This window comes from Typha angustifolia, chromosome 10 (assembly GCF_048772165.1).
Source record: "Typha angustifolia cultivar Huaian chromosome 10, ASM4877216v1, whole genome shotgun sequence".
Lineage (NCBI taxonomy): Eukaryota > Viridiplantae > Streptophyta > Magnoliopsida > Poales > Typhaceae > Typha > Typha angustifolia.
In genome coordinates this window covers 10,646,598-10,674,158 of record NC_133248.1, presented here as the reverse complement: position 1 = coordinate 10,674,158, position 27,561 = coordinate 10,646,598, and the positions used below count along the sequence as shown (strand labels likewise).

Below are 27,561 nucleotides of genomic sequence, written 5' to 3'. Positions count from 1 at the left end.
TTTGGCTACATTACAAACCTTATAATAATAAAAATAAAATATCAAGCACTCAGTCATAATTAAAAAAGAGGAGATAGAGCAATGCTCTTGAAATAAGGTAACCACAGCCACACTACAGATTTAATAATATGAGTCTTAAAAATGAAACTCTCAACGTAGGAGAGCCTCTAGAGTGCAAGTGCAATGATTTATCGGAATCGACTTGAGAACTTCATTTAAGTAATATATAAAAGTAAGAAAAAAAAACAAAAACAAAAAAAGATAGCAAGAAGGATGAAGAAAAATCTAATCGTCTCACTTTATTTAGGAATTAGTTTAATATAAAAAGTTATATAAGAGTAAAATTATTTTAAACATAAATATTCGTAGGTAAAAATATAATTAACCCAATTAAAAATGCTTCGTTTGTCTTCCAAATCGAAAGAGTGGTCAGTACTTTGGTTCATATTAACTGGCACCTTTGATTAAATTTTAAAAAAATTATACAATTTTAACGGATAGATTAGAAAAGAGAAATTAATATTATCTATTTGTATCATATCAATAGATGCAATGATCCTTTTTGTTAGAATTAAATCATTTATATTATTTTAAATATAATAAACATGCGTGAAAATTGAATTGGTTAGTAGGATTTTATTTCAAACCAACTAACCACTATCTTAAGACAAATTCAATTAAGTCATATAAGTCTTTAAGATAAATCCTAATTTGAATTCTATGAATCTATATATGAGTGGTTGAGCTCATTTGTTTAATCATCCAAACATTATAATTTATTTTTAGCTCTAAGTTTATTTTAGGAGTAAGAGTAAGATAACTTAAAAGTTAAAATAAATTAATCTCTCTTTATAACCACCATCGCTGCCCTTTCATCTTTCTCACCTTCTCCATCTACTATTATTCACTCTAATTAAAGCCTACAACCCTTGTTATGGATCGACTCTAGTCCGTTCATAACATGATATATAAAGAGTTCAAGCAAAATTATTATTTTTAACAAAAACGCTTTATATTTTATTTTTCTATCGATTCACACCCTGTTATTATCATTCAACCCCTGCACTCTAGTTAAACTGCCAAAAAGATACATTGTCATAAGTTTTCTTAATGTACAGTGAGTTAAAATAATAATAGATAAAAAGACAACCTTAATATCCTTTGATAAATTGTTGTAGGTAAGGTAAAATAAATGCAAAATTAGATTTTAAAGTCAAAAGAATTTTTTTAAAAAAAATAATAGAACGTTCTTTTTATGTAATATTAACTCAGAATAGTTTTGAGTCAATAAAAATAAAATGCAGGAATTAATTGATAAATATAAAGAATAATTTTATTTAGATCTCCTGAAAAAGAAAAAGTTGGTCCTCTGTGCATTATTAATGCACTTAGTATATACACACGACAGAATAACATACTTTATAAAAGGCAAATGAAAAGAGGTTATTATTATTATTATTATTATTTTTCAAAGTTGTAATGGCAGAGTTTCCCCTAGTTTTTTCTTCACGAGAGTCTTCCAATTTCTTTCTCCTGTATTTTGTTGGCCTTCACTGCTTGATCGGTTGATCCTGATGGGTATGCACCATGCTTACTGTTTGCTAGGATACTCTTCACTTATACGTACCATTAGTCTCTTGAGTGTCCTCACCAGAGCGGTGGTTTACTTTCAGAATACGTATAAATTGAAGTACTGTTATCTTTTACGTGCTCGTTGTTATTGATGCAGAGGTCTTCATCGAGTATGTCGGGAGAGAGATTACCTTCCAAGAACCGGACTACCTGTAGATTTCAGCAGAATTTATTGAAAATAATAAGATCAACTGTAAAAGGGAGCTGGGCAGGCAAATGTAACCAAAAGCAATAAATGTACTAAATATAAAGAGCAAGTTGCTTACTGTTATTTGAGTGCACCTCTAAGTAGACTAAACTCCAAACTTAATTTTTAAAAAAAAATAAACCTAGTTAAATAAATAAAAAAATTTAATTACTGAAACAGATAAAGAATTCAAAGAACTCAAACCAAACGGGGACTTAAAAGATTAAGAACACTGAAGCACATACATGACATAAAGAGAGTACCTTACTCATCATTGGACGTTGAGGTGCGAGGTGACGGAGGCAAGCAGCTGCGCAAGCTATCATGCGTTCCATCTGTTCGTCGTTATAGGTTTTCAAACGTGGATCGATGAGGGAACCCCACTTGCCATCTTCACGACCTGGAGTAAGCAAAGGTCTCGCCTGCAAGTCACACAACCATGTATGATTACAAGCTGCGCAATTATCCTTCATATTTTTAATGTTTTACAAAGAGAGCACAAACATGCAGTAGTAAATTAAAACAGTGCAAGCTTCATAGAATTGAAAAGAAAAAGGAAAAAACTAACTGACTAACTAACCCACCCAGTCAATCAAAGTTTTAACTATTCCAGCTGTTTTCTCCATTGGTCGGCGTCCAGAGATTAGCTCAAGAAGCAGAATTCCGAAAGAGAAGACATCTGATTTAACTGTGAGCTTGCGGGATCTTTCGCACTCTGGCGCTAGATACCTATTGGATATATTTCATTTATCATACGATAGTCATATTGAGATAAGGACATCATCACCCATGCTTTTGATAAATGAATGTTACTACGTTACTCTTTAATCATGCTCCAAATCATGTCAGACTCGTCCACAATCAAAATAAATATGAATTATAGGACACTGGGTAACAAAATAAAAACCTTAATTAAACCTCCACTCAAGGAAGATTCAGAGATATGCAATGGATCCACTCAACAGCAGTGGTGGATCCATGCAAGATGACGAAAAGAGAGATTGATCGAGCTCACCCCAGCTGACTCATCACATCGGTGTAAACAGAAGTGAACTTCTCATCAAAACAGATCGTTGCAAGTCCAAAATCTGCAATCTGCAAATAAGTCCGATTAATGAAATCAATCAGTAACTTTTTTTTAATTATATTGAAGCAACAATCTAATGCTAAGGGTGAATCTCATGGGCGGTTGGATATATACAAGAACCGAAGCTGTACATGTCCACCTGATTCTGAAACATTATAGATGATGCATTATGCTTACAAATGACTGTGTATAATAAAAAGGTAATAATTTAAAGTAGAAAAGAAAGAAAAAGATTACAGAAGCATGACCTACCTTTGCCTCAAAATTGCAATCAAGAAGAATATTAGCTGCCTTTATATCACGATGGATAATCGTAGGACGGCCTGCCAATGACGTATACTGTAATTGAGAATGGTTTCCCAATGCTAAATTAGGTAAGCAAGAAAATGAGTTAATGTAGTTAAAGACAAACTTACATTCCTCATGAAGATAAGCCAACCCCTTTGCAATGCATAAAGCAATATTTGACCTCACGGACCACTCCATAGGTGGTCGATCTTGTCCTAAACACACAGGGAAAAAAGTTCCTCATTAAACTGTCGAAAATAAATAAATAAAAAACCTATTTAACAGTGAATACATTTCCCTTAACAATTCAAGTAGGTTGTGAGACACCTCGGTAACAGTGAATACATTTCCCTTAACATTTCTAAGACAAGGTTGCAAGAGAGAAAACAAAAGAAGGAGAGCCACTAGAGTTGAAGAAATTCTTCATATTTGGAGATTCTTGAAGTCTTGCTCCACCCGTAAATATAAACACATTGTCGAATCACATAAATTTTTTTTTCTATTATCTCTATTATTTGTGATTACTTGCAATACGGTGTCTAATACATGTTTAGATATATTTGATTACTATTCCTCTATTATTAGCATCATATTATGATTTTTTCCCCAAATTGCTTGCATTTGTCCATTACTACGGTTGTGTTTTAATCCTTCCAGGTTTCACTTCATAATGATATATATAAGCCGAAACACCCGATGGGCTTAGGTATTCTTCAATTTTTTTATAATACCATCAGTCAGACTAAATAAGTTTCATGCCTAGAAATAAAACAAGAAATCAACTGTATGAAAACTCAGAAAAGTTCCCTGATATATCAGAGCTAGGAATAACTCAAAATAAAGTTATAGTTGAGGAAAAGGTTATAAGTACCATGCAGATGGAACTCCAATGTTTTGTTGGGAACGAATTCATAGACCAATAACTTCCGGGATTCAGAATCACAATAACCAACCAGCGAAACTAGATTTTTGTGATTTATGTTACTGAGGCTGTCAATCTCCGCCAGGAAACATTGACCTTGCCTTTTTCCATCTTTTAATTTCTTGATTGCAACTCCTCTGCCATTGACATTTCCTCTGTACACACATCCAAAGGCACCCTTCCCGAGGAAATTAGCATCAGAGAATCCATCGGTTGCCTTCTTTAATTCCTGGTACGTGAAGATTTTCAGACGTCCTCTTGGAAGACAATCTGCTGGTGAAAATGTTGACAAGTCCTCATCTCCCATAATCAGCATAAAAAATCATGAAAAGTAGCTAATTCAACTGTTATTTCTGATCAAACACAATTAAGAGAGAGCGATAGTTAAAACATTCAGGAAGCATTGTGCTGTCAATTATGACACTGGCCAGTCGCCACCATATAGTCACTGGCAATACCCAAGTTTGATGGAAAAAGTAACAAAAATCTACAAAACTATGCAGGAAGCAAGTTTAGATCTTTTACCATTAAAATGAATACATAATATCTTAGTTTAAAAAAGGATTTCATAGTACAATAAGCATCAAATGCGAGGAGCCAAGGATGCCATGAATTTTAAGCACATAAACAAAGCAAGTAGATATAATTGATTTTAAATAATAGAAATTTTTGAATAACAGAGTTTATCAAAACTCAGATTTAGAATCTGAATTAACAGGATAATTCTCAAATACGTAAAAATATTTATGATATTCTCAAAATTTCTCGACGACAAGTGAGTGAGTATTACAGTTCGAATCATACCATCATTCGTTGGCCGTGGATTAGGTGGTTGTGGTTGTTCCTGTGGCTGTGGTCGTGGTGGTGAGGAAATCCAACGAGATACGTTGGAATACATATCGGAGATCAAACGGGATATGTTGGAAGAGATACCGGAAATCCAACGGGATATGTTGGAAGAGATATCGAAAATCCAACGGGATATGTTGGAATACATATCGGGGATCCAACGGGATATGTTGGAATACATATCAGAAATCCAATATCGTAAGTGGTGATAGTAGAAATAACTTACGAGTCCCACGAAAGCAATCGACCCCACTATTATCAGCAGCACAACAATAATATTAGACACGATGACGACTGCCTTTGACGGCGGCGAGGAAGCCCGCGAGATGGTAGTTAGCGACGAACCCAAGACTGGCGCCAGGGTGGGAGTGGACGTTGAACCCAGCAACGAACGGGAAGACTTGGTAGGTACGCCATTTCTCCCCTCGGAGGTTAATGGCGATCGTGGGAATGCCATGGCACGGGCGCGAGGAAGGGAGGGTGACATCGCCGGGGACTAAATTTTGGAAGAAAAAAATGTCGCTGTTTCCTTTCTCTTCTTACCACCCCGCTGGCTTCACCTCCTCTCCTCCTTTTAACCTCTCTCCCGGCCCACTTATTTGAACCCATCTTGGCGGTTCTAGGTGCTGATTAAGCTGGAGATTAGGTGGAACCACTTCGAAGGGAGCCTAATATCATATTGTTTAGGGGCTATCTGGTTTAGAAATTATAACAGTTTTGAATGAATCAGATGCAAGCCATTCTTTAATATTGGTTTTCTTTTTCCCACGTACGTCAATGCCTATATTTTGTTCTTATTACAAGATTAGTATCTCGCTTTCACATATTTGCAAATGTGAATCCTCTTCTTTTCGAGTTATACTGGAAACCAAAACTTCACCTCATTACTATTACGCTAAAATTAGATATCTTTTTTCCTTCTCCCACTTTTATCAGGCAAAACTTCTGAAAGGAGGTGGTGATTCCCATATATGCCAAAAAAGAGGATAAAACGTGGGCGGTGAGATGCAAAATGCATCTTTGTTGCTAATGCTAAACATATCCAACATGGATTAATAATTAAATGATAGGACTTTGAAATGTGCCTTTCCATAAACTTGAACAGCAAATCGAACAAGTTTTAATATATAGGCTTTTCTATCAAGCTGATTTGCCAGCCAACTACCAGTCTATCTCTAAATTGTTCTAATCAATCAGATATATAAAATACCATGTCTTAGAAATAATACAACATCAAAAGATTGAGCCTATGATCTACGCGGCAGTGATTCAATGTTGCTTTATTTTATAAATGTGATATGTGACATTGAGATCAACACGACCAGAACGAAGGTCATCACTTTGTCCACTTAAAACTAGAGATGCTGGATCTTTGTATTTGATGTATGACAATATGCACTAATAACTTTCAAATTACATGTCCGAGATTTTCAGGGAAAATTCCAACATGTCAAGATATGCACCATAGACAATATTCTTGGATTCGACATGCCTATGAGTATGATCTATTGTATCCAGAGATTGACCATCTAACTCAGAAAGATTCTAAATGATGCAGCATTATGCTAGATAACAATTATACACCAACATAAGGATATGTGCTTAAATAAAAAGAATCAAGAAATTAAATGACAAACCTTGGCTTCAAAATTACAATAAAAAAGAATATTAGCTGCCTATACTATTTCGATGAATAATCTTAGGATGGCCTGCCAAAGGAATCAACGCTAATAAGAATGATCTGCCAATTTCTCAGTTTGGTAAGTCAAAGCGATAAATTTACAATATATAAGAGGTAGTTGAAGACAAACGTACAATCTTCATGAAGATTAAGTTAACCCCTTTAAAAGCAAATTATTAAACCTCACAGGCCACTCCACAGTTGGTCGATCTTTCCCTGAAACAGTGACGAATATAATCCCTTGACAGTTCTAATAAGTTGTGTGACGTACCATCTGGAATTTATTCAAACTTGGTGATCATCTAATTTTGCATAGATAATAGTGAATCTACATCACTATATATACGGGGATAGGTATAGGAAACCTGCAGCTGTTCTTTCAAACAATCTAATAATTAAACTCGCAAAATTTTTAAGAGAGGACACTTGCCACTTCCTTCTTTAGAATCTCTCTCTCAAAAGTTTGAAGGCAATGGAGGCTCTCCTCTCTCAGTTGGTCGACTGTTTTACTCGGCCCACTTTTCTCTCTTAAAAGATCATCCAAAAGACAGTATACTAACAGTATTCTTTTTGAATGAACCAACAATGGTTACCTATTTAGAAGCCCTATTTGAAGCAGGAATTCTACTCCAATGGACAAATTACAATATGAAGATATATAAGCCCTATACGAAGAAATTAAGAAAAGAGTAGGGGAGAACTGTGGGGGGAATTTAGTAAATGAAATTGATCATCCAAATGAAGAGGTCCACAAGAAACTGTGCACCAATTTTTGAGGTATACATGAAAACTCAGAATGCATGTTTTTGATCTGGAGAAAGAAACAAGAGATGATGGCCTTTGAAAACATCAGGCCTGGCCCTTACGATCTTCTACTTGATGGAATGAAGAAAACCATTGCTTCCAAGAAGCATCACCTTGTTGCTCAATCCATGACAAGAAGGAGCTGTCCAACAGGCAAAATAAATTTACATACAGAAGTTGATATCTCACGGGAACAAAGCGGAAGTTGGCAATTTGCACGACCGGCCAGACTGTTCCCCCTACAATGAGAGCTGGAAGAAAGTCCCTCTTAACATCTTCCTTTATCTGATCTATACTTCTCCCAGAGGCAAAACCCATATAGGAAAAGAAGATCACTAGATCCAAGGGCCCAAAAAGGAGTCCATCCGCACCAACTTTTGCAGCAACAAACTTTGCCGATTTAGGTTGCAGTTGAAGTCGGTATCTAATGACACGATCCAAGTATTCATACCTGTAAATGGGAAATAAGAGACTAGTAATATTGTCTGCAAAAGAACCTTTAAAGTTTTACTTGCTCACATCAAACAAGCCAAGTTTTTATTTGATTCATTTCGCACCAATATTGCAAAGGATAGCGGAAGATGCTCAAAACTTCAAATTTGTAAAATAGGTTTGACTACATATCATGATAGAAAATGGAAGTATAAAGAAATATATGAATTGCATGTCATTCCTAATTTTCCTTTACGAAATATAATGCGGAGATCGAAGCAGAAAGATACCAATATACGCAAGTTCACTTAAGCCTATATCTAGATAATTCACAGTTTCATACTCTTACCCAAGTTTTCTGCAGTGATACATGTAGAGCATAAGATTGGAAAGAGAAAGTTAAAAACATTTTAACAGAGTACATCCTTAAGAAAGAGAACCACCAATAACCTTCTCCAGAGCAAAAGCATGTCCAGTTTTTCCCTGTTAATACTAATGATGTGAAAATCATTATCTCTTGGCATACATGCAACTTCAAGAGCTAAGCCAAATAAGCTACAAGAAAAGGGCTACCATAATGTCTATTTCCACAAAACTCAGACTATATTGCGTGATAAATCCAAATTTACTTTTCCATTTCCCCATGCACCCTTCAGGCTAATTTGCTCAAATATTTCAAGCACCTTTAGTAAAATACTTTTGTTTGTAATGCCAAATCTGATCCAGCAGTCATAACTGATAACTTGTGCAAGTTAAGAAAGAAGCTTTACCAATAATGTCCAACTGGTCCAACAAAAGCAAATCCGAACATACTTGTGATGCCCACCCGTTTCCAATTAATCTTGAACTCTTTATCTTCATCCTGACAAAAACATCACATTTATCATCACATAAATCAGCCTGCAAAAAGTTTTCAGATGACTAATGGAAGCAATGTCATTGTCTATACATGACTATGTAATATAGTAATACAGGTATATGGGGATGGTATGGTGTCTTTTCATGCTTGATAGGCTGGTATTACATTAGAGAAGATAGAGAAAAGTAACAGAGAATAATTGATACAAATTTCGTGAATTGTATCCAGAAAAACCTAATAATTGGACAAGACATTTAAATTGCCAGGAAGAACAAGGAAAACAGAAGACAATGGAACTAAATCTATAAAATTTTATGTCAACCTACTAGTATTGACAAACTAAAAGACCATCAAAAGCATCGATTCCAAGTCTGGCCACTATTACGAGGTCCAGTCCAGCATGAAGCAATCCAATCACAGAGCCCACAGGTCATCACAGGAAGAGAAATTATTTATGAAACCCTAATTGTCGGACATCCATTGCTATCCTCGAAGACCTACTTGATGGATCATAACAACAACAACAGCAACAACAACAACAACAACAACAACAACAACAACAAAGGCATCGTGGGTCGATTAAAAGAAGGGATTTTGCGGGTGATTACCTTGTCGCGAGACTGTTTCCTGATGGTGGAATGGGTCACGGCCTGAGCTCCAATGTCTCCCAATCCCCACAAAAATCCCGAGCTGATCACTTGGGTCTTCACGGGATGATGGGTTAGGCAACTCTGATACCATTTCCAGAGCTTCAACATCACAACCACTAGGTAGAGAGAGAGAGAGAGAGAGAGAGAGAGAGAGAGAGAGAGGGAGAGAGAGAGAGGGTTATTGGTTTTGTTGGGGTTGCGGCTGCGGCCGAATATAGGGAGGGATGGATCTATTTCTCGGATTTGTCTACTGACTACTGCCTACTGGGAGTGGGTGATTCCAAAAAAACCAAAACCAACACATTGCATATTCAATTTTGTGGGTCTGGCCCATTTTATGTTGTCAACCAGAAGGTCCATGTGTGGCAAGGGAAAAGAAGATGACCCGGCATGCCTCTTTTATTTTTTTATTTTTTTTAATATTATTTATGAGCTTAAATACTAGATATGAATTAGACAAAGATCAACTCTCTTTAGATACAGAGACACTTAGACCCCATTGAACTTTTAGCTGTCTAATTAAGGCTTCAAACGATATACGTCGCTGAACAATTACTCCGAATCAAACGCCGTCAAAATTTACTATAAACCCTCTTAATTTTTTTTTCGGATGCCAAGCTTTTTCTTTACCTTTTGTTTTAAAAATCTAATTTTTTAGTAAATTATATTATTATTTTTGCCTCAAAGAAAAAGCACTATTTACAATCTCTCTCATATATATATATATAATACATAAAATAACCATAAATTACATACTGTGATTTAGCCTTATTTTTTTTAATACAATATTATATCACTTTTATCTGGCAAAGCCGGTAATCATAATAAATGTTTACTAATTAATACATATAAAACTACGATTTATATAAATTAATATGGCTTACATTATTGCAAACTAGAAACTAAGCAAATACTTACAAAATTTATAAAAATATAAGTATTCAATAACTATAAATTATGAAATAAAAAAAAATAAAAGTATTCAATACTGTGAGTTACATAATAAAATGACAAAACTTGTAAAAATATAAATGGTTAATATCTACAAATTACATAGTAAAACCATGAAACATACAAATACAATGTTTACTACCTATATGAAATTGTGAAACAAAAAATATAAGTGTGTTTAATAACTATAAATTATATAACAAAACTTTAAATATGATTAACAATCACGTGTCTAATCCAGTGTAAGATACATTTAATGTAGCTAATAAATCTCTCTTTCCCTTTTTTTTTTAATGAGAAAATATATAAAAAATAGCTATCAGCAAGGGAAAACCAAAACAAAGCTACCTGTATTTTATTTTGAAATCACCAATTGGGAGTTAGATGGGAGAACTCCACTTATATTTATCTCATTTCTTTTCTAAATAAGATTAGTACACCAAATTGAGAAAATACCCATGGGAAATAGAAGTCAAGGTCTCATATAAAATTACTAATGTGGGGTACATTCATAATGTATGGATATATTTACTAGAAGTCTAGACCCTGATTAAATAAATCAATTCGGACGGCCCATTAGACTACATTAAACTTCTCCTTTGAACGGCCCAAGGAGCTCGGAACCCAGGAGTTCTCACGACGCTACGGCCGGCTTTTGCTTTTCCCAATATAGGCTTCTTCCTTCTTCTATTTTCCCACTTCCTTAAGTATTAAATAATTGATAACTCGCACAAATAAATTAACCACTTTAAAACGTGTAGAAATGATCTTTTAGGCCTCATATATATTTAATTTCAGACACGATCGGAATGATTAGATGCGATAGTTTAATTTTTTTTTGGAACGTTTTGACGGTGCTCATGATGACGTGTCTGAAATCAAGGAGAACATACCGGTCTGCACCGAATCTCTTCCCCTACCTGAATCCGACGAGTAATATACAAGAGAGATAAGATCAGATAGATAATTTTGAGGAACAGTTCATCAATGCAATGACTTAGAGTAGGTTTTAGTAATATTTGGTTCAAAATAATTATTTGATAACACATATAGTTTAAAATTTAGATTAAGCAACTAAAAGCTCGGTAGAACCTAAGTGTCTATATATTTGTGGATAATTAACTCTTTGCCCAGCTCATATCATTTCCAGCCTTCTAACTTATAAATAATAAAAAAATAAGGAGCGAAACGTAAAATATGGATAGATGAGCAAGGATGCCTACACGTTTGCCCTCCTCCGTTACACGTGTGCTGAAGACCTGACGGTTAAAACCCCATTCCCAAAATACCCCGACCGTCTCGTGAAAATTACCCCCACGCACCCACGTGTAACACACCCACGTCCCAAAAACGTTGCATCATTAGCCCGTACGCCTCTCACCCCCGGTGACCCCAAGCAACTGCAATCCCTCGACGAAAGAAGCACCGAAAACTCGAAATCCATATCGCACAAATAAGATTCGCGAAGAGAGAGTGACCACACCTCTGCTACCTGAACTATTTGAAACTTCTTTTAAACGTAAAGTACATTGTAGACACGGCTCTGAGCTGGTGACGAATCCAATATTAGTCTTAAGGATCCGAGGCTTAGTAGCGGAGGGGCAGTGTTGTGAATATAAGAAACGCCAGGGGCGTTGTAGTTTTCGAGGTGGATATAAGCACTCAGCAAACACCACCTTTGGAGTGTCTCATAACTGCTGCCTTCCTCTGAGCTTTTTAACGGATTCGCATCCTCCATAGAATCCGGCAACGATCTCGGACGCTACGAAGGGGGGCTGCGCCGGTTTCCGCCGCGACGAACGCCGACACGAGACCAAGTTTGGTTTATTCGTCAGAGGAGAAATGGAGGGGAAATGGAAGGGGAGGTGGGTAGTGTCGGCGGCGGTGGTCGGGATGAGCTGTCTTCTAGCGGCGGCGGTAGTGTCGGCGGATAGAAGACTAAAGCCGGCGGAGTTAGGAGAAGTCGACGCCGACTCTGCTGAGGTCGGGGTTTCGGATTACTTGCTAAAGGTGGTAAATTTCTTGTGGCAGTCTGATGAGTCTTCTTACCACCACGTTTGGCCGGTGAGGATTAAAATTTTTGCTCTTTGGGTTAGTGGGTTTGTCTTTAATCTTAGTTAAATTAATTTACTGGTTACCTTTTTTCTCTCTTTAAAATTAGTCGATGAAATTTGGGTGGAAAATTATTGTGGGTTCGATCGTTGCGTTCTTCGGAGCGGCGTTTGGTAGTGTCGGAGGAGTTGGTGGTGGTGGTATCTTTGTTCCGATGCTCACACTTATTATCGGGTTTGATCCGAAATCGTCTACTGCTATATCCAAATGTAAGTGGTTTTTTCTACTTAGAGAAAATTTGTTTGTCAAATAGATACTAAAGCTATGTAATGTTGCTATCTGTGATTTGCGTAACTTTCTTGGATTGAAGTGAGGTATAGAGTACTTTAAGTTTAGCTGATGTAATCAGTTGATATATATACATATATTATGACTCAAAAGATTTCGTTTTTATTATCTACGATGCTGCTAAAATTGTTGCATTTTCCATGCAGGTATGATCATGGGTGCAGCAGGATCGACAGTTTATTACAACCTTAAGCTCCGGCATCCAACTCTGGATATGCCAATCATCGATTACGACTTAGCTGTGCTTTTCCAGCCAATGCTTATGCTCGGCATCAGCATCGGAGTTGCTTTTAATGTGCTGTTCGCCGATTGGATGGTCACCGTTCTCCTAATCATCCTATTTTTAGGTGATTATTTGACACATGGTTGTGTGTGCGGACAGCATTCGTATCGCGAATTCTAATGCCTACTGCTGTTTTCAGGCACATCATCGAAGGCATTCATGAAGGGTGTCGATACATGGAAGAAAGAAACATTAGCTAAGAAGGTGACTCTTGTTGAATTCTTGTTCTTGTGATGATGTGTTTGTTATAATTTGGTAAGAACACTGATTCATTTGTCTTCGACCCGATTCCAGGAGGCTACAAGGCGTTCGGAGTCAACGGGTAAGATGATAATATTTTTCCCTATTGGTTCATGTGCATAGGAGAATATATGAAAACAATCTCACTTGTATCTATTTGATCCAGGAAACGAAGCGATAGAGTACAAAGCTCTCCCTAATGGTCCAGGCAATGCCGCTCAAAAGGGATCCAAGACTCCGGAAGGAGAGGTATGTAAGCATCACTTAGCTTGTCCCAAAATCCTGAAGCTGTTAACACTGTAATTGGTAACAAATGCAGGTAACGATCTTCGAAAATGTTTCTTGGAAGCAGCTAGGTCTTCTTATGCTTGTGTGGGTGGCATTCCTTGTGTTGCAGATTATGAAGGTGAGATCAATACCATGTACCATGTATCATATAATGATCATAGTATGAATCAAGCGACTAAGTAATTTATCTTTCCTCCTGCAGAATTATACATCAAATTGTTCGAAATGGTACTGGACATTGAACTTGCTTCAGGTGTTATGTCATGCTCTACGTTAGCGTAAATCAATAGTATACAAGAAACAAGATTCGTGTCTGTTGATCATAACCTTACTAAGATGATTTGCAGATTCCTGTTGCTGTGGGAGTAACTCTGTATGAAGCTGTCAGCCTATACACAGGGAAGAGAGTTATCGCATCCAAAGGAGATGAAGGGACGAATTGGAGAGTTCTCCAGCTATTTTTATACTGCTCACTTGGTGTCGTCGCCGGTGTAGTCGGAGGACTTCTTGGTCTAGGTGGAGGGTTTATTTTAGGACCTCTGTTCTTGGAGATAGGCGTTCCTCCACAGGTGGGTCCGTTGCCTTCTTATAGTATCTCTACATTCCACTATATCTGTTTCTACTAGTTCTTCTATGATGCTAGTATGAAGTGAGCATAGAATGCTGTTGGAGCTTCAACATCATGCGAGGCATTACTATATAGTGAATTAGCTGAATTTTTACTTCCTACTCAACTACTAAATCTTTCTTCAGTTGTTGCGCACTTCTACTTCTCAAAAATTGTTTTCAGATTTGATACATGAATCTGTTTCTTTTCAGATTGCAAGCTTACAACATCTCTTGTATTCATAGCTTAACCATTGACATTTGTTTGTAGGTCTCAAGTGCTACAGCTACCTTTGCCATGACATTTTCCGCATCAATGTCCGTCGTAGAATACTACCTTCTAAAGCGATTCCCGGTTCCTTATGGTAATGCACTCCCCCTTCTGTTCTCTGACTGTATTTAACAAACTATCAAAGTCTTGACATCCAAAGTTCAAGTTCACTTCTTTCATTCACCTTATCTGATCCTCATGAATGTTATTCCTCTTCTCCCGCTGCAGCTCTCTACTTCGTTTTGGTGGCTACTCTCGCAGCTTTTATCGGCCAACATGCCGTAAGGAAGCTGATTAACCTACTAGGGAGGGCTTCTCTCATCATCTTTATCCTTGCTTTCACGATATTTGTCAGTGCAATTTCACTGGGTGAGTATGTGAAAAATAGATCGGTTACGAATATTTATTTATGTTCGACAAAACACATAGAACATCGATGCTAACTTGATAAGATTTTTTATGCATGGCAGGTGGAGTTGGCATATCAAACATGATCCATAAGATAAACCACCATGAGTACATGGGATTTGAGAATCTCTGCAAGTACGAAGCATAGAAGCAAAAGATAGAAGCAACAATTACTCATTTCATTAGTTCATAGGTCTGAAAGTTGTTCACGTAGAACTTGTAGAAAGGCCTCAAGGATTGGCCTGTCACCTCTTATACCATATTGTCAACTGTTAGCATCAATAAAAGTGCTTTCAATTCAATTTCTCTCTTCTTTTCTTTTCTCATGTATTAGATTGCAGAGTTCCCTAGATATTGAACTTATTTGTGCCATTTATTCAAAACTAAGAGGTTTTTTAATGATGCTTACTGGGAAAAATTATATCAATGAGGTGATTAATTTACACAGAAATAAGATTGGCACTGCTTAGTGTTGTACCAAATAGCATCTTGATATATATAGGTACGACATTATGATTAGAAACTTTTCTTGAGATAAACGATGCTTCCCCTAGCTTGAAAGATATCCAAAACTTGGAAAGTCGAAAGAGTGCTTTCTAGTTTCTGCACCTTCTTATGCCTTCCTTTCTGTTCGTCAGGACACCTTCTCGCTACTTTATATTTGTAACTAAATATCAAATTATCCAAACATTATTTATCCCAATTTGAATTTTATTTCGTATATAAGCTCAATTACAGTTTTATCTTTAATTTAACCTAAATTATTTCAATAATTAACTTATCTCATTTTAAAAACTAGTTTAGCCTACTTTTTTTACTCCCACATCTTAATTTTATTTTGATCTGAATTTTATGTTATATTAAAAATAATTTATTACACTGCTGTTCTAATATACAGTCAAAATACTCCATTTCCTTTCTCTATAGATGGCAGGTATAATTTAGGAGTACCTTTTTTTTTCATTTAAGTCCAAACAAAATATATAATTTTAAGGATAAGAGATCAGAAATAACTAATGTAGGTTTTTCGCTTAATCGTCAACCAAACATATTTTGACGTTCACTTTTTTCAACAATATCTTTGTCCTTTGAGAAGAGGGATAGATACAGAGACGAGTGGGAGGACGTAGGAGCCAACGATGATATCTTCTCTGCAGTTCTTCCCCCCGATCTCTCGAGAACTTAACCCTAACCTCGTCGCTCTCAACCCCTCTTCCAAGAATTCTACTGCCAGGGCCACCTACCTCCCACCTCCTTCGTCCTCCTCCACTTCCCTTTCCTCCCCAAAAGTTCCAATCTTGAACTCTGTCCACTTCCCCTTCCGTTCTCAAATCCCCAAATTTTCCGCTTTCCAGCTCTTCCAGCAGAGAAACTGCCGGAGAGACACCTGGATTGGCCGAGGAGTCGACGCCCAGGGCGGCGAGACGACGGATGCGCCGCCGCCGCTGGACTGGGAGAGCGATGGTGGAAGTGGAGGTGGGGATGGCGGGGGAGGAGGGGATGAGGAGGAGGAGGGGAAGAGGAAGAAAGGGATTCTACCGGAATGGACTGAAATCACCTCGGATGATGCAAAGACCGTCCTTGCCGCATTCGCAATTTCATTGGCTTTCCGGGCGTTTGTCGCAGAGCCTCGGTATATCCCGTCGCTCTCCATGTATCCCACCTTCGATGTGGGCGACCACGTTGTTGCAGAAAAGGTACTTCCTTGGTTATTTAGATCCATTTGTACTGCGTATTTGGTAGTGGTTAGAGGTATAATTTGTTTGAATTTTTGTCTCTGTCAAAAAAATGGAAATTAATGTGATAGTTGCATTTGAATTTCATCAATATTTTGCATATAGTCTCTCCAAAGTATCCTTGTTTGAAGCCTTGAGAATTAGTCTGAATTAAAAAATAAGGCTCGTAAGGTTTTAGCTTTGATTGGTTTACACATGGCATTCAAAACCTACTATCAGTTTTCACCAAGCAAAGGAGTACATTGTACCAATTTTGGGCAATTTGGGTGTCTCTTGTAAATGCCATTTTATCCAAATGTTTCTCAGGTGTCATATTACTTCAGAAAGCCATATGTCAATGACATAATAATCTTTAAAAGCCCACCAAAATTACAGGTATGTACTGCGTTTTATATCAACATAAATTTTACATTTTTCCTCAACATGTTTATTGTTGCTTACTATAAATCTTTTAGACTGCAGGAAGTGGGATATACTGATGATGATGTTTTTATTAAGAGAGTTGTTGCCAAGGAGGGTGATGTTGTCGAGGTCAGTATACTTATAAGAAAGCTCTCTAATATTTAAAGTACTCTCTAATGTAATTATATGGCTCTCCCATCAGAATTTAGAAAGAATTGTTTAAAATCATCACTTGCTAAATGAGGAATACTAGTTTATGCTAATAACAATAACCAGTTAGCTTTATTAGTATTTGACTACTTTGGTTAAGTTAGTTGATATTCATTAACCAATAAAATGGAGAGATTAGAGAAATGATTGAACTAAAACTAATGTCGCACAAACCAACTGGGAAGAACGGAGAATAAGGCGTTATTCTGATCTTCTGAGAATAGTTAGTTTCCTCAAAAGGTCTGAGTTCAATTCTGGAGCTTCATGCATAAAAATGTTATTGATCTGATTATAGTTTTGAGCAAAATGCAATCAATCAGATTTGTTCTTCTCTTCCTGTAGTAAAATACTCATGATAATGTCCAATATTTCCTCGAATTGAGTTTGTTGGGAACGGATGCAGTGGCACAGATGTTATGCTTTTCCTATTTTTAATTGCTATTCAAATATCTTTAGTAGTACTGAATGTTCAATATCTAAATTGGGTTATTACTGTTCTTCTCCTTAATCATGTTACAGGTGCATAATGGAAAGCTAATAGTAAATGGAAATGTGAGAAGTGAAGAATTCATTCTTGAGCCACCCTCTTATGACATGGGCCCAATGGTACTCTACATAGCTCCATTTGTTCTTCATAGATGGTCTTACATTTTTGCATGTACTTCAAGCTTCATGAGATTATCTGTTGTTTCTTGGGGGCATCAAGATGACTTTAATTAGCTCCAATCTTTTCTTTACAATTGCAGCAAGTGCCGCAAAATTCTGTGTTTGTGATGGGGGATAATCGTAACAACAGTTATGATTCACACGTATGGTAATACTCAGCTACTCTAAAACGGAATTCATGCTGTGCCTCTTCTAGTTTGTCCCTGCTTATGTCATCTGAATGATTCTTTTGTGGCTTCCTCTATAACTGATTCAAGCTATTTTTATTAGGGGTCCTCTTCCTTCCAAGAACATATTGGGGAGATCCATATTCCGATACTGGCCACCAGCCAGAATTGGGAGCACAATTCTTGATGACAATATGCAAAATCAAAGTACTGCGTTGTAGACTTTGATGGCGATACCTCTATTGGTCTCAGGCCATTTGATATGACTCTGAACGGCTTATTAGAAGAAGAAGAAGAAGAAGAAGAAGAAGAAGAAGAAGAAGAAGAAGGACAGTCACCTTGATTTTCTGTATAACATGCAATGAGCACTGTAGGTTTAGAATATTAATCTTCAAACCTGACTTCTATTGAGATTGAATTCTGCAGAACAATATGCCAGAACTGTGGATCTTCAAACCTTTGATGGTACTAGCATTTATCTCTTTAAGGAAATTACAGAAGAGAACTGCCATAAAAAATTATTCTACTGTTACATCCAGACATCAATATGTTAATGCTTGATCAAAGTTTTTGTTGACAATGTGAAAGGAGTTCTAAAACTAAGAAGTATATTTCAAATGAGGTCAGAATGGTCCATCATAGTTCATCCTTCTTGGCATTAGATAAATCTTTGCCCTCATGGTTCATATTTTCTTTGATGAAACCTATCATATCTTTCAAGCTTGATTTCTTTGCCAGTTTGATCTGCACAGTTAGTAAGATGTCAAACAATGGACTTGAGGGCAAACGTACCGTATTGAGAAAGCAATTTTTGGATGTAAATACCGGGTTTGATTTGTCTCCAGCAGTGTAAAAAAGGATTGTCGGGTAGTTGTTCACCTGCAACATTGTTATGGAAAACATCATTTCCTAGAAATTTTGTCATTTCAACTAATAGCTATGCCCCTTGTGCATATCTAGGTATTAAATCTGTTACTTAGCTTTCCATGAATCTGAGATCAGACATATAAACATTTTCGCAAACTGTATTCAAGTAAAGTGAATAGGATTCACCAAAACATGACAGACCCCCCCACCCCCACCCCCCCAACCAAAAAAAAATAGAAAAAATCCTTCATATGCAGACTTGCTATGTATTTTCCAGACTGCTTAATGGCAGCACAACTTACCCGCAGTTTTGGGTGTTCATTCAGAGAAGCATCTATTCTGGCAAATTTTAGATTGTTCATTCCTTTAAAATGCTTGGCCAACTTCTCTATCTGCTTTGTTGTAGCTTCACAGTCAATGCACCAGGGTGTGTACACCTTTAATTCCAGATAAAGAGATGCATGAAATTATGCTAAAATAAAATTTAGCAATGATAAAAAATGTGAAATCTGCAGCAAAGATTAGAAATGATCAGTTTGAAAAGGTTACACAAATTAACAGGTATACCTCCAGAAATACATTTTCCGGACTTTCCAATACCGAAGCATCAAATGTCCTACCAACAACCTTTTCAATTAATCCCTTCTGCATTTTCACCAGATCAAATGCATTGTAAGTCCACATGGTAGATATAAATTGATCATAGAAAATACCAGACTACTGGGAAAGGATTTAACCAGACTCAAATTAAGTGAAGGTACTCAGTATGAAAGCAAAGTATATTTTCTGATTCTCCAAATAATAGCAGTCTAGTGCATGCATTATATTGGTTGGACCCATTCAAAACCAGGCAAGAATGTTCTGTTTGTTGCCATTGTTCTGACTCATCATGGTTCGAACTATTGGTTTTATTTCAGCTGTAGTCTGACTCATCAAGTATTAAGTTTTGGCAGTTTGTAGTTTCAGATAACTCAATTCACTGATCTCTGGTCAAAGAAATTAGCCGCCCCATATATTGGTTGCAGCAAGGTCTTAAATGAATGCTTACTTCATTGGGCATTGGTTCTGATTTGAAGAATGGTGACAGAGTATGATCCAGCAGCGCTGAGCAAAATTCCTGAAAATGAACAAAAAGATGCCACAATATATGCCCAGGATTCTGTAATAAAGGGGGAAAAGTACATGCTAGAATGAGTACCTCTAATTTGTTTGCTGTAAGTTCTGACTCCATCAAGTGCTTAGACCCTATCCTGTTATCGAATGCAGTAACCTGCACATCAAATAAAAAGCATATAATCATGTTGGCTAGCAACCCAAATAAGATGATGGTGGCTACTCATATGAGAGACAGATTAAGAAGTATCCTTGTGCAGGTAAAAGTCTTGACGTTTTTAAATGACTTAATGGTGCTGAATAGATATATATATCAGATGCCATGGGAATTGATTAATATATTTTAGAAACTAAGATGAACTTGCACATAATAGACCACAATGAACTTACAATAGGCTCTTCTGGTTCAAGCCCAAATAAAGTAAGAAATGGCTTTGCAAGGTTATCTTCAGCTACGTCTACATAGACAAACATTATCTGCATCATTTAGCAAAACAGTCATTAAGATTTCTAGCTACATCATGACAACAGATCAATGAAAGACTTCTATAATCAGCACTTACAAACCTTAGTTTTATATCTTCTGGCAACCTCTTGAAGGAGCAATTGGAGCTTCTCAAAGTCATCAGCTTTTGCAAAAATAAAAACCTAAAATATAGAATTAAAGTCAACTAATTATACATGTAGAATCAAGAACCATGACATACTTTTGCACATAGGTTAGCATATCTGTATGTGTGTAGATTGTGTTTAAGCTAGACTATACAAGAACCTCATTCTATTTCATTCCAAAACAATTATACTGATCAAGTAAGACCTTAATAAGGGGACAGTCTTCAATAAGATGCTAATGGTATTAACTATTATCTTGGTCTTTCCTATTAAACTCTCACAGCACTCTGCATAATCACCAAACTTTTAAGTGTTTATCATCTTCCTACCACTCAATTTTAGAACCTCAGTTTCCTTTCTCTATCAGCAACATTTTTCCCTCTCTTGCTTTCTCTTCGCACGCATGCTTCCTCAAGCATGATACCAGATGTGACAGGCAGAAGGAAGAGATGTTTTGAGTAGGGGGGCGGAGGGTGCATGGAGCAACGGTTTAACAAAAATTTAGGCAGTTAGAGAATAGAACAAAGATGTGGTTCAAGCTTTATGACACAATTTAAAAAACATAGTACTGTCAATACGAATTATGCAGTCGTGCACTTAAAGATATGCAATAAAGATTAGAGTCCGAGATTTCTGTTCAATATTTAACTTCAAGTCTACATAGTATAAATGACTGTGTTCTAAGAATTAAATAAGTACATCTTTTGTTTCGCCATGACAGCAATAATGATGACCAAGCCTTTATCACAACTTTGGTTACATCCAATTTTTTCAAAGGTTAGAAAACAATTAAGCTGTGCATATGCCTCCTGCATAAGGCCCACTGGCCAAGTACTTTTTTGAGTTGCATATTTCACATAATCTCATCACAGACTGATCAGTACAATTACACAGCAACTTCTAGAAGTATAAAGTGATATAAGAAGAAAAAGAGAACAAGGCAAAAGATAAATAAGTAACAGGAACCTGGTGTTTAATAGGGCTAGAGTAGACTCTTGCAGAATTTTGATCAGTCAACACGGTAACTAAGGGGAACTTGTTATACTCTACAAACTGCAATATTTTTTCTTCTTCAAAAGAACCCTCTGCAAACCCAAATAAAGAATGGTGCTATTTGTTAGTAACTGGTCAGATAATATTTATTGTTGAACACTTGATAAGCAGAAAAGAAGTTCCTGATCTACAAGGTAAAGCATTTTAACTTTGAAATTGTTAATTAGATTAACTTGCCAGAGTGGCAAGCACAGACTTGGTGGATACGTCTAACTGCCCATTTCTGAAAACCTGAAGCATAGGATGCTCCAATGGGAGGTCCACAAGAATAAGAAGTGTTACGAAAGAAGGAAGCCCAAGATGCATAAACTCACCAAAATTTTCAAACCTCTCCGGTTCACGTTTCACCAGGCCAATGAATAACTTCTCAGATACAATATCTGGAACTAGAACTCTGGCTACACTCTTGTCATTAGTTTCAACAAACTGTATTTCATTTTCTGTGATTGCTGCTTTCAAAAATTCGATATACTCAGGTCCCTGCAAAAGATTTCCAGACCATGGCACATGAGATGCCACACAATTTCAGCTGCTCCATACAAATATCATAGATAATAATTAAACAGCTACAGATCTGTGCATCATATCACAAACAGCTAAAGATTTGTACAACATAGCATTGACCACAGTATTTATGGCCTCCAAGGTATTACGTGGTTCTTAGCAGGTGGAAGAAGAACCAATCAGATTTAAGTTATTTCCTGTTTATAAAGAACCTTGTGAAGTTCTTAAGCTTCAATATTACCATTATCATTATAACTCTTTCATGCCAAAAGCAAACCACAGGTTTGGCAAATAGTTAAAATTACCTCGTAGCTTTCAAAAAGACCAATAGTAAATATATGATGCATTTGGAGGAACTCTTCTGCTGAATCTTTTGAAGATAGTCTAATAACCGGAACACCAGTCTTCTTTCTTGTCCAGATAACTATCTCCTCCCTTTTTTCAAAAAAGATAAGAGGAAGGATGGCATCAATATAAAAGTTCAAGAACATAGTTAATGCCACTTGTAAACTTTCCATAAGTGGTAGGACATGCTACATATGCGGGCTTGACTGAAAAGATTAAAGGATGATATATGAACAGGTCTAATAATGCATATAACTATGGGCACCCCAGTATAATCCATAAAGTTAATGTTCCCCACTCCTAATAGAATGGGTCGTGGAAGAACAAAGAAAAGTTAAGGTAAAGGTAACATGCAATGAAGCAAATCTGACTGATGCCAAAATATAGAAAATAGTTTACTTTCTTTCAACCACCAGCTGATAAAACACTCAGTTTCATAACAATGTAGATTCTATTACACAGAAATGAATAATTACCCACAAACAAAAGAATCAAGGATGCTCTTAAAAACAAATTCACATATCATTCTAAGTAAATTTACTAAATTTTAGAATAACCAATTGGCCAACGAAACAAGTCATATTTCCTACATGACCGACAACACAAACGAGAGATCTTACGCTGTGAAACCGCCAGAATAAATCTGCGAACTCCCATTAACAAAGAGAAGAATGGTTGGAAACCCCTTGATTCCAAGAAGAGATGCAGCCTTGGGGTGCCGCTCTGCGTCAATCTTCGCCATGATTACAGGACGACCCATCTCCCTGAGCTTCGCGGCAGCCTCGGCGAATCGGGGCATCAACTCGGCGCTCCTCGGGCACCAAGGAGCATAACCCAGAAGCAGAACGAGCTCGTTCTCATCGATCACTCGCTTGGCATTGTCATTGCTGAGCTCAAGAACAATCCTTTGGGCCTTGCTCAGGACCTTAGCCTCTGAGAGCTTTCCTTGATCCGCTCCGCCCTTCTTCTCCTCCTCTTCGTCGATCGCTAATAGCTCTTCTAGGCCATCTAAATCGTCGTCGATTTCGTCAATGTGGGAAGCGCGAGGTAGAAGGAAGAGGGATTGGAAGAGGAGAAGAGACAGGGTGATAATGAGGAAAAATCTCGTGGGTCTTGTCAAAGGCATGATGAGGAGAAGAAGAAGAAGAAGATAGATAGATTTAATGCAAAAAAGATCAAATTTTGGGAATTGGGTTTTGCTTGAAGCTTCAAGAGAAGTCGGAAGGATCAAAGAGTTGATGAGATTTAATTGGGATTAAAGAGATTGGAAGGGTTTTAACACGCTAAAAAATCCAATCTTGCATCGGTCGGCGTTCTCACTTGGGAGGAGTGGAGTGTGAAAGGGTTAGAAGTCGGTTCGACATCTGTAGCTTTGGAAGGTAATTTTCAACACTTGCTAGAAAAGAGAATTTGTTCTTTCCCATTCTAAGATCCAAAATGTTGTTACCAATTTACCATTGACCATGATTGATGGACAGTTCCAAATTTAAATAGTAATAAGTATTTGGGGGTTGGATTTCTTCGTCGTTCTGATGGGATCTTAAAATATATTTCTATAGTTTTGCAATAAACTTGCGCCGATGGCGGCGCAAAGTACGCACAAGACTTCGCCTTTTGGACGCACAAGTAAAGAGTTTCTGTCCAAACTAACCATATGATAAAATTCAAGCGTTTTATCTTTAGATAATAATGTCAAAAAATTTATTTTATAAAACGCTCTCTCTCTCTCTCTCTCTCTCTCTCTTAATATTTTATATTTAAAAAATACTAAAAGATTAAGCATTTTATTTGAACTTAAATTTAAAAGAGCTACGGATAGTTTTATTTTTCTTTTACGATTCTAAGTATAGTTGGCTTTGAGTTTTAAGTTTTCAGTATAAATTTCAGCATATTTTTAAAATAAAAAATATAGATTACATTAGTATTTTATTTAGGACTACAGTAAAATAGATCCATTTTAATATTAAAATTGTGATTTAAACAATTTCAGTCAAAAATAGGTCTAATTTGGTCAAAAATTCGCACGAGTTTGGTAGACCGAGATTGATTAAAGAGAACGAACAATCACAGGTGTGTAACCTAACATTTACTGGGTAATTCAAACTCATAACATTCGACAGTCAGGCTACGGTGGTCAACTTTTCTTCCATTCTCTTCGAGCATCACATGATGCAGATCTGCTTCCTTTTTCTATGAGAAAATTTGAACATTAAATGCACACACTGTAAATTTGCCCCTTTAACAATTAACTAACAAGAATAGGAAGAAAAGAAAATTGAAGCAAACTTTGAAGCTTAGTATTAAACGTTTTTATTAGTACCTGTCATGCAACAAATATGATTACGACTACACAACTACTATAAATAAGAACAACGTTTCTCTCAATTGATGGCTAGTTTCCTTACATCAAAACTAGGATTCAGACATAGGTACATGACTTCCGCGAGAATTTGATCGGTTTCGTGTTCTTGGAATCAACAACAACCGGGCATGAGACATGCTTCCGGTGCGTCACCCTGACCAGCTTTCCGACGACGTATCCCCGAGAGGTGATCTCAAAGTCGAGCATCAACGGGACTGCACCGCCGGTGCTAGATAGAGCCAGACCTGCTCCTGCTCCATAAAGAGGAATCTTTTCACCATGTAAAACTACAGACACAGTCCGGTGGCTCTTTCTTGGCTGGTAGTACTTGCTCAGCTGCAATCAGAAGGCAAAAGAAGAGAAGGTTTTTAAACCATGATAGTTTTCAACCTGGCGATAAAAGGAGTGCCTTTGAATTGAATAACATCTGTGACATTTCTAAGAATCCAGACTGCAGTTTAGTGAAATATAACCGTCAGATTACTGGAGAAATAAACGTATCATACAAAGAAATAAAAAAAGGTGATCTTAGCAACAAGAACTTGTAGAAATGGTACTCTCAGAACTGAAGGATGATGAATTACCTCGCCAGAAGCAACAGTAATCTCGGAAAAGATGAGATGAATAGTTTTCGAAGTAACATGAATGCCAAACATAGTAGCAGGGTTGTGCACATTTATCTTTAAAGAACAGTTCACCGTGACCAACTTGGTCGGAACTCCAGTGCTGTCTGTACCCTCTCCAGCGTAAAAGTTATTCACTGCCAGGCTCTATGACAACAATGATAAGTTAGCATAAATTATCCAGAAAAGATAAGGTTTCCACCTTCATACACTTATGCTTAACCCTCACTATCAGAACTTTAAACAATTCATAGTAGTCGATCTCAGTTCCTCGTTTTAATAAGACCTGCTGTGGAATCTCATCTTATTCGTAAGAACTTGAAGGCACTGTAACAATTAAGCTCAAAATAACATGCGCAAACGAGCACAGGATGAAGAGACTTTCTCTAAATACCAACAAACTCGATCCAGAAGATCGAGATGTGCGAGTTGAACAACAAGTCCTCACCGATCGATCTGTTCACACTAAAAAAAAAAAAAACCTTACTATCGTAATGCTTATATTGATGTTTTAAAGATAAAGAGGGTGTTCCTTCATCAGCACTTCCAGTTTCCTTTCTGATCACCAAGTACTGCTGAAGTCACAACACTCTGCTCGTCTTCCAGTAAATTATCGAACAATCGCAGCAAGGAAACATGATTTTATAAATAACCTTGAAATCAAAAGAAAGAAAAATCCATCTTTAACTCCTACCCGAATTTATCAACTCATCACCAACCATTAGACAACAAAGAGAACAAGGAATCATCCCTAATGCAAATGGATTGTACCTTGACAATAATATCTGCGTCATAAGGCCGGGCAGCACCCCATATGATGAGGCAGAAGACAGTAAACAGAAGAACAAAGCCGAGGAAAGCCAGAACAAGCTGACAACGGCGGGAGATCCCCTTATCCTCATGAAGATCATCATAATTACCCTCTTCCTGGATCACATTGCACTCCGGCCAACCCTTGTCGTTAACCCTCTTCCGGCTCGCCTTGCGGCCCCACGACGACCGCAGGTTCCCGGAGAACCGGCTCGCGGACGACTCCCTCGAGTGGCGGCCGAAGGACGGGTGCGAGGGGGACTCCATGGGGCTGTTGTAAACCGGCGTGGCTTGGATCGACGACGACTTGTCGCCGTCATGCGAGTCCCTCGACGGGCTCTGCACGTAGTACACCGGCCTCTTCGGGGAGCGAGGCGGCGACGATGCGGCTAAGCTGGTGACATCCGAGTCGGATTTTGCATGCATCATATGAAACCTTGGAAGACTGCAACAAAGAGCGTATTGTCACCCAAATCAAATTTGTGACAAGAATTGGAGCGAAAACAAGAAAATTTTACCGCTAAATGAGATCAAAATCTCTCCTGGAAAACAATTTGGCAACGGGTACCAAACTGGGACGACAAATTTACACTTACCAGCCCTCTCGATGATTCTATCTAAGATCATAAATCTTACGCCAGAAAAAGAGAGACGTGGAGAGAGATTAATGCGTTACCTCTACGGGAAACGCTTCCGCGTATCAAATATATGTATATATATTAAAGAGGGGAAACGGAAACGAGGCGTTTCCGCTCGACTCACAGACGAACTCCAAGGAAAGCAGTGGAGGGGACTGGGGACAGCAGAGAGTAGACGAGGAAGACGAGCGAGAGTTAAGTGGGTAGCACCGGATCCGCTGTCCGGTTTCCAGCAGACGCTCCTGCACATTTCGGTACTCCCATTGACGTGGCAAGATGCAAAAGCCTGTTTGCCATTCGGTGTAAGCAGCTGATCGCGTGGCCAGGCTTCCGCTTTTTCGAAGTGTCGGCAGGAGTTTCTGCCCTTCTATTCTCCTCCATTTCAATTTTGTCCTCCTTTTATTTTCTAAATATATACTAAATTTAATTCTTGGAATTTTCCTTTCTCATTTAAAAATTTATCTTGCAATTAATTTCTTTTAGAAAAAAAAAATGGATGTCTTAATAGGTGCCTTATTTATCAGCAATTATCTGGAAGAAAATTTGAGTGGTGATCTTTTTAGAAATTAATATGCATGGTATATCATGTGCAAATGACTGTTGCTCATTGGAGTG

The 27,561-nt window shown here is 37.3% G+C and overlaps 6 protein-coding genes across 8 annotated transcripts; 2 read left to right on the top strand and 4 right to left on the bottom strand.

Moving 5' to 3' along the window:
* Positions 1-1,647: 1,647 nt before the first annotated feature.
* Positions 1,648-4,423, bottom strand: LOC140769271 (proline-rich receptor-like protein kinase PERK3). Its single transcript, XM_073109934.1, has 7 exons — positions 4,066-4,423; positions 3,323-3,409; positions 3,159-3,229; positions 2,835-2,914; positions 2,404-2,548; positions 2,083-2,241; positions 1,648-1,782 (listed from the first exon to the last, which is right to left on the bottom strand). Exons 1-7 carry the CDS (start codon positions 4,421-4,423, stop codon positions 1,648-1,650), a joined length of 1,035 nt encoding a protein of 344 aa, XP_072966035.1.
* Positions 4,424-7,327: 2,904 nt separating this feature from the next.
* LOC140768658 (uncharacterized) lies at positions 7,328-9,647 on the bottom strand. Its single transcript, XM_073109012.1, has 3 exons — positions 9,350-9,647; positions 8,653-8,744; positions 7,328-7,901 (listed from the first exon to the last, which is right to left on the bottom strand). The coding sequence occupies exons 1-3, from the start codon at positions 9,497-9,499 to the stop codon at positions 7,496-7,498; spliced, it is 648 nt and encodes a 215-aa protein (XP_072965113.1). The 5' UTR covers positions 9,500-9,647; the 3' UTR covers positions 7,328-7,495.
* A 2,368-nt stretch (positions 9,648-12,015) lies between these two features.
* LOC140768748 (sulfite exporter TauE/SafE family protein 3-like) lies at positions 12,016-15,184 on the top strand. Its single transcript, XM_073109139.1, has 12 exons — positions 12,016-12,406; positions 12,504-12,663; positions 12,889-13,089; positions 13,165-13,229; positions 13,320-13,347; positions 13,432-13,514; positions 13,585-13,671; positions 13,756-13,806; positions 13,901-14,122; positions 14,431-14,524; positions 14,659-14,799; positions 14,901-15,184. Exons 1-12 carry the CDS (start codon positions 12,185-12,187, stop codon positions 14,984-14,986), a joined length of 1,440 nt encoding a protein of 479 aa, XP_072965240.1. The 5' UTR covers positions 12,016-12,184; the 3' UTR covers positions 14,987-15,184.
* A 711-nt stretch (positions 15,185-15,895) lies between these two features.
* On the top strand, positions 15,896-18,477 carry LOC140768408 (chloroplast processing peptidase). Its single transcript, XM_073108670.1, has 6 exons — positions 15,896-16,535; positions 16,881-16,949; positions 17,037-17,105; positions 17,706-17,792; positions 17,933-18,000; positions 18,123-18,477. Exons 1-6 carry the CDS (start codon positions 15,978-15,980, stop codon positions 18,238-18,240), a joined length of 969 nt encoding a protein of 322 aa, XP_072964771.1. The 5' UTR covers positions 15,896-15,977; the 3' UTR covers positions 18,241-18,477.
* Positions 18,478-18,511: 34 nt separating this feature from the next.
* LOC140768406 (protein disulfide isomerase-like 1-5) lies at positions 18,512-23,948 on the bottom strand. Its single transcript, XM_073108669.1, has 12 exons — positions 23,134-23,948; positions 22,474-22,603; positions 21,979-22,144; positions 21,578-21,696; positions 20,567-20,647; positions 20,390-20,476; positions 20,085-20,156; positions 19,935-20,003; positions 19,454-19,531; positions 19,189-19,323; positions 18,845-18,898; positions 18,512-18,763 (listed from the first exon to the last, which is right to left on the bottom strand). The coding sequence occupies exons 1-12, from the start codon at positions 23,637-23,639 to the stop codon at positions 18,656-18,658; spliced, it is 1,605 nt and encodes a 534-aa protein (XP_072964770.1). The 5' UTR covers positions 23,640-23,948; the 3' UTR covers positions 18,512-18,655.
* An 859-nt stretch (positions 23,949-24,807) lies between these two features.
* Positions 24,808-27,125, bottom strand: LOC140768280 (uncharacterized). Of its 3 annotated transcripts, none has more exons than XM_073108510.1 (4): positions 26,985-27,125; positions 26,270-26,753; positions 25,460-25,645; positions 24,808-25,211 (listed from the first exon to the last, which is right to left on the bottom strand). In XM_073108510.1, exons 2-4 carry the CDS (start codon positions 26,735-26,737, stop codon positions 24,933-24,935), a joined length of 933 nt encoding a protein of 310 aa, XP_072964611.1. In that variant the 5' UTR covers positions 26,738-26,753; positions 26,985-27,125; the 3' UTR covers positions 24,808-24,932. The 3 variants fall into 3 exon arrangements, with proteins under 3 accessions (XP_072964611.1, XP_072964613.1, XP_072964612.1); XM_073108512.1 differs by lacking the exon at positions 26,985-27,125 and adding an exon at positions 26,905-26,982; XM_073108511.1 differs by lacking the exon at positions 26,985-27,125 and adding an exon at positions 26,827-26,965.
* Positions 27,126-27,561: the final 436 nt, after the last annotated feature.